The sequence below is a fragment of the Arctopsyche grandis genome, chromosome 3, assembly GCF_051622035.1.
Source record: "Arctopsyche grandis isolate Sample6627 chromosome 3, ASM5162203v2, whole genome shotgun sequence".
Lineage (NCBI taxonomy): Eukaryota > Metazoa > Arthropoda > Insecta > Trichoptera > Hydropsychidae > Arctopsyche > Arctopsyche grandis.
The window spans coordinates 10748088-10758583 of NC_135357.1; the positions used below are offsets into that span (position 1 = coordinate 10748088).

A 10496-nucleotide genomic window follows, 5' to 3' on the forward strand; every position below is an offset into this window, starting at 1 on the left:
TCAAAATGTGGAACATTTGAAATTTCTTACACACGGTGCAAGGTCTTATAATTCCATTTAATAAATATAACTATATACATGTATACGTTATAACTTGATTATAATATGAACGCAATAAACTACGAACGTATAGTAATAACAAAATACATAACTTGAGCATGCAATGATTGTAATCAAGTTGGACTGCCTACACGTATATCGATATATTTGCATGTGTACACTCATACGTGTATACTAAATGCATTTTAATTTGTTTATATAGTGCTCATGAGATATATATATATATGTAATATAAATCATTAATTGTTAATTCGATGCTTGTAAAAGATATTCTGTTAAAATTCCACTTGCAATATTTAAAGTGATTTGGCTGAAGAGCGCTCAAAGTAAACCTGCCCCCTCCCCCTGCTCCCCCTCTCCCGTATATAAATAATAGTAATGATATCCTGTATAATTATATTCCAGAATTGTATCTATTTAATTTATATTTTATTTTAAGTGAAAATTGGTTACTATTCAATGTCTATGTTGTAAACAATACCTCTTTATTCCACCATTTTCAGTTTTCAGTTGATGGCTTTTTTTTTACATAAATCCGCGCAGTACATACATACATATATATATTTATATATATATATATTTTTAAATTAATATTTTATTTTTGTAAATATGTGATAGTCACGCTTAAGGTTTAAATAATGACTCCTTATATTGCTGTAATCTCTCTTCAAATATTTATTTATTATAATTTCATACTACAGTCGTAAACCTAGATTATCGATGAGGATTATTAAATTGTTTAAAGCGTCGATTCATGTGAGTGTAAAGCGGCATTGAATTTGAAAATTTCTAATTGCATTTTCAGAGAGATTACTGTAAATTTTTCCAAATGATTATAAAGCATTTTTCAAACAAATGAATTTCACGTGAATTCATTTCAAATATTTGAAAACTGATGAATATGAAGAGATCATAGAACCTTTTCTAGTCCTTTTGAATTATACTTTTCCAATAATTGGAATAGACAATATTTTTGTGAAAGGTTATGTATGTCTTTTATTGTGTTGTTATTTATATGTATAATAAAATATATTTTTACAGTTATATTTTTACTTCATAATAACAGTATTTTAGAAGCTTTGGTCTGTAAAAACTACATAATTTTTTTAATAGAAACTTATTTTTATCGCTTACAATTCATACTTTTGAACCCTTTAACCTTAACCCCTAAGCGATTGATGGGATTTACGTTTCCTATTATGTATTTTTATTTTACACTATAGGTTTTATATAAATCTAAATGACACCAAAAAGTCAATAAAGTTATGAATGAAGCAATAATCTTATTATAATATGATTCATTTTATGAAATAGATATTTAAAACTTGAAAACACCTTAAAATATGGCTACCTCGTACTTCTTCTGTACAATACTTTTCAGAAAAAAAAGTTCAATGTTTTTATAATCTATATTTTTATTCAAAAAATGTAACATGTATAGAAATTGCATTACATTTTAAAAATATTATGTTTAGTATTTTTAAAAAAGGCGATGAAGAATGAAAAGATAAACAGGCTTTCTTAGAAAGTCTCCATCAACAATATTACATAGTGTTAACAAAATATTTTTCACGTTTAGGGGTTAATGAATCACTAAAGTTCCATAAACGAGACACAATCAATAATTTAAACAATCCACAACAAAGTCAAACGACTTAATTCGAAACCTCTCGTGTGCTACTTTAGTGTTTCAAAGGGCGGAAAGATTTTTTTTAAATATTCTGTAAATGTATGGATTATTCATTTGAATAATGTATTACAATTGTCGTAAAAAGAAAAAAAAATGTTCAGAAGTAATAATATATGTTTCATTATTTGTAATTAGTCAATAGATCCATTTTAAAACAGTTGTCAAAACATATACTTGTAATAACCATTTTGCAGATACGTATATACATACTTCTTACAAGCTTATTTTATTAATGGATGAAATATATGCAGACAAAATAAAATTGTCCTAAAATTTTATCAAAAGTATTTTTATTCCTATTCATATACCATACGTACTAAAATTAGTGAAGGCAAAAGAACCTTTCAACGTATATTTATTGATTCGGCAATTCCTGAACATTTCTATGTTGTTTGCTGGTATATTGAGTCGGCAATGGTTTCGGTATCGGTCCGATTATAAGTAGTTCGCTGTAATCAGGCATAGGTAAGTAGTCTTCAGAGTTCATCGTTATATCTCTGTCCTTGCTCGGCAGCTCAAGAAGAGTGGGTTCACCTTGCGATAGATAACCAGACCACATGGACAACGGCTGTTCAGGTGAGACATCTTCAATATCTTTCGTTGAATTTATAACTTTCCCTAGTCTTTGGTTTGTGTCTATTTTTTGCTGAATATATAAAAGTTTTTTATTTTGCCTCTCTTTATACTTCTTTTCATTTTTATGTTGATTTTTAACGCTGATCGGATTCTTTTTTGAAGGACGTCTGTTGTACTTTCGTACTTTGATTCGTTTCAACTTTGGTTTTTCGTCCATTGATTTAACATTATCTTCCATTGTGTGTCCATCACGGTCGTTATGAAGTTGAATGTTCGATGCATCAGGTGCCGGTATGTAATAATTTCGATTTTGCGATTCCGATTGTACCACGTCGTCGATCGTAAACGGAATCATTTTCACCGAGTACGTATTGTCGTTTTGCGCTCGGTAGTGATTCGATACAATTCGCACAGTAGCATTCATTTCCTCGATTGTAGAATCGTTTTCTTTTTCGACGATTTTATTAAAATGACCTCTGTGAATTGGGGTTACGCTATCGTTAAACATTCTGTTGTCACTTGTTAATTTTGCAATGCCAATTTTGTCGTTTATGGCATTTGGTAAATCGTTACTATTCGTTATCACTGTTGCATTTCTTTTTGAATCATTTTCTTCAAGGTCAATTTTCAAAGTTGTAACTTCTATTAAAGTGCCATTTTCATTTGATCCATTGTCAGTAGAATTAAGTTTAATTTTTAATTCATCTTTAATTATTTTACTCTTATTGGTATCATTAATAATACTGATACTAGGATCGTTTACAGAAATGATTTTTTCCAAATATTTATTTCTTAATTTAGCACTGCCCTTTTTGATGAGTACTTTTATCACTTTTTTCTTGAGATGTGTGTTATTTAACTTTTGTTGTGATTGCTTATGTCCGGAAATGATTTCAGATTTATCAATTTTTTTAGTATTGCTTTCCTCCGTCTTATTCATCAAGAGTTTTTCGTTACTCTCAGTTGCATTTATTTGAACATGCTCCTTACTGTCTTCGTGCGTATTGCTCACATTTACATATGTATCATTTAAAAACATCTTTATAGCTTTCAAATCTGGATAGACTACGAAAATATTGTTTTTTGTTGTCAAATCTTTCTCTGAACTTTCAGGATATATATAATGAACGTTTTTATCGTTTGTTTCTTTATTGTTTATAGTAAACTCATTGCCTTGTGCAGAGCAACGCATTATATTTACTCCAAAAATAAATAAAATCATTGAAAACAATAATCTGCAATAAAAACAAAATGACTTAATTTAAGTATTCAATAGAAGGATGTATCGAAATTTCACAAAACACAATATTTAGTTGTAATTTTTAACTTAGAAAAATAAATATAAAGTCAAGCTAATTCTAGTTATTAGTATACCTTCGTAGAAGCACCATGATGGCATGCAGGAATTCCCAGGTCAAACAGTATGATTTTTTTAAACTTGGATTATGGAACTTATTTTACGTATCTACTGCTGCTGACTAGACACAATATACTAAAATTGAAATTTTAAATATCGACTACAGCTTTCTATTGCAATATAGAAAACTTTCTACTATTTTGAAAGGTTTGGTCCTTTTGCAAGCATATACATATAATAAATCGAAAATTGACCAATCCTAAATATTTGATGATTCTTAACCTTACCAACTCATCAATATATGAACATAAAACTATTTTGTGAATAATGAAGACAGCCAGTAAATATTCACTACATATGTATACGTGGATTAGTACAAATTTGTTATAGGGTGCTAAAGCTATTACGAATTCTATCTGTTGTAATGTGTTGGAAGTTTTGTATTAATCAATATGTTTTTGATTGAATACAAATATATTATAATTTAACATAAACAAAATATATATTACTCATATATGTATATATTTTCCGGCACTCCCTGTGTTTGCAGTGTGAAATCATATATATAAAGTAATTAACACTACAAACACAGGGAGTGCCGGAACCCTATGTGGGGCTGTTAGCTGCAATATATAAGAATGCCACAGTTTTAGTTAAACTTTTTTCAGATAGTGATAAATTTAGCATAGGAAAAGGAGTAGGGAGATACCATCGCGCCCAAGTTATTCAATGCGCTACTGGATGGAGTTTTCAGGAACTTGGAATGGTACACAGCAGGAGTAAAAATCAGTGGTCGCTTCTTGAATCATCTTCGGTTCGCAGACGATATAGTTTTAATAGCTCGCGATCTAGCTGACCTACTTAACAGACTAGCACAGCTGGACAGGGAAAGTAGGATTAAAAATGAACGCAGATAAGACCAAACTAACGTTTAATAGTTATTACATGCCTGATAGCATCACATTAGATGATGAACCAGTAGAAGTAGTAAATAATTATTTATATTTATGTCAAATAATTGACATGTCCGGTAGTAAAGATGAAGAGATATAGAGACGTATGAAATTAGGATGGAGTGTATTTGGACGAATGAATGTTGTTTTCAAATCAAAAATGCCACTCTGCCTGAAGAAAAAGATCTTCGATCAATGCGTTTTGCCAGTGATGAAGTATGGATGTGAAACTTGGACATTGAACGCCAAGATGCTATACAAAGTCCAATGCAGAAAGGTGAAAAGTACAACAAGGGTAGTGAACATAGTGGATAGAGTAGAGATTAAACAGACAATGGGCGGGCCACGTGGCTAGAAGAATTGACGAAAGGTGAACAAAAAAAGTGCTTGAATGGTACCCGAGAGAATGCAATAGTGTAAAAGGAAGATCGTAGAGAAGATGGGTAGACGAAATTAGGGAAATGTGTGCGGTAAGATGGATGAGAGTTGCGCAAAACATAGAAGACTAGAAGCGTGTTGGAGAGGCCTTCATCCAGCAGTGGTTGGTGAGCGGCTGTAGAAGATGATGATATTTTGTGACTATTTCTACTATTATTTGGATTTTTGCTGTTATTTGTCTTCTTTTATGTATTGTATGCATAAATATGTATTTTATTTTTTGTTACTTCTCTGTTATATTTTCGACCATTGTGGCGCATTAATTAACATGTATGTCAAACTTCAGTAGCAGTTGTTACAAATAAAAACTTAAAAAAATAATAGCTACATAATAAATAGCATTCTTTTACAATACATGTTATTCTAGGTTTGAAAAATAGCAGTCGCTTTTTTAAAGAAATTATTGATCTACATATGTACATATAATACTTTTACAAAGGTGACGACTATTCTGTTTTCATTAAACAATTAAAATCAGGGCTTTGGAGTCGTTTCAAAATTTACCCGTTCTAACTCCATCTTATGGTATGATTCCGATTTTAATATTATTTTTTTCTGCATTTAATTGATAGCAATAAAAATAATGTCAACGATTTTCAAATTATTAAAAAATCATAAGCAAGTTACATTTACCCAATTCACTTTTATTAACATATTATATTAATATTCATATGTAAAAAAGTAAGTACAAAAAATTAGTTTAACAAAAATAAAATACGTGACGTAACATTTAAATTTGCATTGTTTTTCCAGTCAATGCGTTTAAGATTACAAAAAAAGGAGTCAGCGACGGTGGATTTTTTTATGATTCTTGACTGATAAAATTCCACAACTAGTTTTAAATTATAAAACCCACAATTTCTTACATGGTTTTTGAACAATTATAAAAATATATTTCTTATCTTTGAAATTTTTGTACCATTTTAATAATGTATTTCAGATAAATTGAAAATTCATAAGTCTTCAATTATATATACATATTTTAAGTTTAGAGTAATGAAAATTCTAAAATTAGTTATAGTGGGAATTCAAAACACCAAAAAATGTTTTAAAGTTGGTTTTTATTTTATTCTTAACATTAAGAAAATATATTTAAAAAATATTTTATATGTACACATACATACTAAGTGTAAATCAACTCAACAAGTCAATTAATCTTATTAGCACACGCACGTTATGGAGGCACAGTTCATTCTGCAAATGATCAAGTTTGAAATCGAAAGACAAAAACACATTTTAATCACTGTCACTGACATTATCTTCACTTTCACTCATCCCATGATTTGATTCTTTAGACGAATTTGCATCATTTTCGTTATCCTCGTCTAAATCTTCTTCTTCATTCCAGGAACCAGAATCAGACTCAACGTTGTTACGTAAAGCTTCATCCATTTCGTCACCCATTTCATCGCCGGAAGACGAATCTGCATACGAAAAAGAAAATTTATTTATCAAATATAATACATTTAGTTTTGTATAAAAATCAGACATGGGGCACATCAATACAATTATAGTATATAACTTATTAATTACCGTTATATTCCAAAAGTGGTTCTTGAGATACAGGAGTATTTGTAGTCCCCGACATGCTATGTAAGGTGAGAGTAAGTCGAGATTTTAGACCCAACAATGCGGGAAGAGAGGGTACCCTAGCGGCAAGAGCACTTCGAAGACCACAAACTTTGCTACTTCCGACAGAACCCAAAGACAATAAAGCCGAACTTTTCGCTTTACATAAAGCCTCAGCCCATATACACGCTGACCGACACCTATAATATAAAAATAATAATTATTTATATGCACATAATACATTTGATCAAACGCAATATTTAAATAAAATAGCTCACTTTTTTGTTTTTCCTGATAGCATTTCAACAATGTAATCCATTAATGGTGATACATATTGAATTGGCAAATTGTTCAAGGTATTTACAGCAACTTCCTTGTCAGTACATTCAAACACAGATTGAAGCAATCTACAAATGAAGAATTAATAATACATTGATATTTATCAAAAATAGTAAAAAAGACTTGTATTTTTTTATAACGCACTTGCTGTCTTTGGAATGTAAAGCTTGGATCAATAGCTGGGTCATATTCTTTGAATCGGTGTTTTGTTTATTATTTAAAGTAGCGATGCTGAGATTTGCCAATCGAGATTCCATCGGTACATCAACCTAATAAACAACAATGTGAATGTAAGTAAAACTTGTAATACTTTTTGAAAAGCTATGGCAGTAAGTATAAAAGTACACAAACCTTTTTTCCTTCAGCAGAGCGTTTAAAACTACTGTTATCGGTACGACCAAGCGCAGCTGATAAATACACAACAGAGGAATCGTCTTCTGCGTGTCGAATTTTAGTAATCGATTCTGATAATTGTTTTGCAGTCTCCTTTTTACTTTGGTCTTTGTTAGCTCTGATGAGTACTTGAACTTTCTCACTCGTATTAGGAACCTAACGAAAAAAATATAACATAAAGAAATGAACTCACTGACACTTTAATTGAAATTCCAACAAAAATAAATACTCACCACATGTTCAAAAATCATGCCGAGTCCTAAAGAATATCCCAACAATATAGAATCGATGGAAATGTAACAGCACATGATTGCCGTTGGTTTGATAGAGCCTGCATCTTCGGTCGCTACTTGAACTGTAACGTTTGGCTTAACTGGTTTTGTAGAAACACTAGAAAAAAAAGTTAAATTAAAATCAAGAACTACAACAATGGATAGTAAAAATTCATCTGACAAACAATGCTCACCCATTTAAAGTATGCTCATAGTAATGCACCACTCCACTCCTCGTCACAACTGATAATTTAATCTTGCTTGAACTAATATCAGACGACATAAACGAAACATGTTTAGGGATGTCTTCCATCAAAAAATTACAAGACGGATTTTTAATGGTGTCTACCTCTGACTTCCGAGACTTACTAATAGAATGTTTCTTCTTAGATTGACTGGTGTCTAACAATTCTAGATCCCCATTACTGCAATTCATCGTATTCAATTCACCTTGTGCAAAGTTTACACACCAAAAACTCAATATTCTGTCACTTCTGAAAATCAAAATGATTGTATGAATAACATTGTCACACGGCAATTAAAAACACGTTCAATAAAAAAGAGCGTAATAATCTTACTTAGATCCAGATAATACATATAATCTGTTGTCACTGGGGAAACACATAACATCTAAATGATACACTTCACTAGTATGGCCTATCATAGTTCTTAATACAGTCTTAGTATCTAAACACCAGAGCCTCAATTGACAGGCAGCTGATAACATAAACTTACGTTGACTGGAACCCTAAAATAAGATTATTAAATATTATAATAATAAATTGCGTGAGTATAATAGAATAAAATAAAATAAAATGTACCCATTTATCTGGAATTAATTTGATGGCTGTCGTTTTTGCCATTTGGGTATTATTATGGTTGGTGTTCATATTAAATTTACTTTTAACGTCGTTATCTGTGATACTCCATTCTTTAATAGTCGAGTCGGCCGAACAACTGTATAACCCGTATCCGCTATTCCAATCTAAGCAAGTTATCTGTTGATCGCCGGGATCGGCCGACGAATCTTCCAAAATGGTTTCCACTTTGGCGAGTGCCACCGAATATATGAGAATTTTTCCATCGGACGTTCCAAAAGCAATATGACTGCTTTCTCCAGTGTCACGATCGTCTTCTTCAAAAACTTTAGATGATTTACGCTTCCGATTTTTTCGCTTAGTAAGTATCTATAAAAATAAACATGAACTATTTTAATTTAAGAAGCTGAGGTATCTAAACCTGTAATCAAATGCTTGTAAGATTTAGTGTTGTTTGAGGTTAGGTTCACTGTCACGTGTTCGCCATGTGGCCGGGGAAAGGGGGGAGGGAAGGGGCGGGGTGTCACCTGCGGAGGAGCGTCGTTCTGCAGCCTGAGCCAGGTGAGAGCTCGCAATCGGGTCGACAGATGTCCGTCTGGAGTGATTTCGTGATGCGGAGCGCGCGCGCCTCCACCGGCACTCGACCAGAGGCGCGCTCGGCCGTTGCCCACGCTGCAGTACCGCGAGCCGCCATTGCTGAAGCTGCCGCCCTCGTTAGGAGCCCCCATCACTTTTTATCACTCGAAATTACCCTAAAAATCACTTTGACAATCGAAATCCAGAACGGCCACACTCGCTGCGGTGACACTGACATATGCCAGCCGCTAGATGGCGCGTAAATCGTGGTGCCAACACCTTAAATTACAGCCATCTTCTGTGATAGTTGTAATGCCCAAATTTCAGGGTTTTAGATTTATCAGATTATGATTATTTAGGTGAAATGATGATTTAAAGTGAATAGCTGGCTCCTAAAATTTTACCAAGTAGCAGAAAATATAACTTCACTTGGCCACTTATATGCTAATTTATATCAGTTATTTTAATAGTGAACAGAAGCACCATCAAAAACATAAAAAGGTTCAGTGATTATTCCGCAAGAGGCGATCTCACGCACGTCAGTAAAATTTCGATCACGGAACATCTGGTACCCAAAAACTCCATCAATCGAAATCCACCCACGGCAAATATTGTACTAACGAGAACTCGAGTGCCAGATATTCCGTATTCACGATTTTTGTGATGACGATTGTGGTGCGCGCAACCCAATTCACGCAATTACGAATAGTATGAAAATATGAAAATATTATGCAAAATACTCCGTTTATCAAAACTTTATTGTTCACACCTCGGATAGTCATATCTACATAGCTCACATCTCGGATAGCTTCGCTGAATATTAAGCGTATACTCAATACAGTGAGGTTTATCCGTTGATTTGTTGCGAGACCTTACTGGGTATTAAGTGCAGCTCACTCAAGCCGCTGAGTTCCAATTGCTATTATAGGGGGGTTGAAGGTTTTGGACCGTTTCCCAGCCTATGGAAATTCAGTTGAATTTTGAAGAGGATCTTTATTACTCGATTAATACAGGTGTATTTGTATGTACAGCGAAGTAGGTAAAGGATTCACTGGAACGAGCTAGGTCAAGTTCCTGAAGCTCACTGGCATCTGGGGACGATGCACTGGTTTATAAAGGTGTTGCTTGAGCAACGCGTAGCTGGGCTGGTGAGATCACGTTCTGGAAGATTCCGACGGGGTCGAGGTCTTCCTTTGTGTTCGATGTTTGATGCGTAGTTGCGTAGCTCCTTGGGATTTCCCGTGTACTCGTGATTGCGTATCTGGAGCGAGTCGAATCGCCTTTATGGGTAAGCTGGACGAAGTATTTCGGCCACGGCTAACTTTCGTGTACGAGAAGAGGACACGATGATGTCATTTGTACAGATTAAGTTCGATGAGGGAAATAGGTGATATCACAAGTCGTGCTATATCTCTACACTATCATATAATATGTGTTGATCCAGTTGACGGGTAC

The 10496-nt window shown here is 33.1% G+C and overlaps 1 protein-coding gene across 1 annotated transcript; it reads right to left on the reverse strand.

Moving 5' to 3' along the window:
• Window positions 1-5699: 5699 nt before the first annotated feature.
• Window positions 5700-9343, reverse strand: LOC143909061 (WD repeat-containing protein 43). Its single transcript, XM_077426953.1, has 10 exons — window positions 8993-9343; window positions 8469-8834; window positions 8226-8395; window positions 7842-8141; window positions 7609-7765; window positions 7334-7531; window positions 7127-7251; window positions 6922-7050; window positions 6608-6843; window positions 5700-6498 (listed from the first exon to the last, which is right to left on the reverse strand). Exons 1-10 carry the CDS (start codon window positions 9191-9193, stop codon window positions 6311-6313), a joined length of 2070 nt encoding a protein of 689 aa, XP_077283079.1. The 5' UTR covers window positions 9194-9343; the 3' UTR covers window positions 5700-6310.
• Between the last annotated feature and the right edge of the window lie 1153 nt (window positions 9344-10496).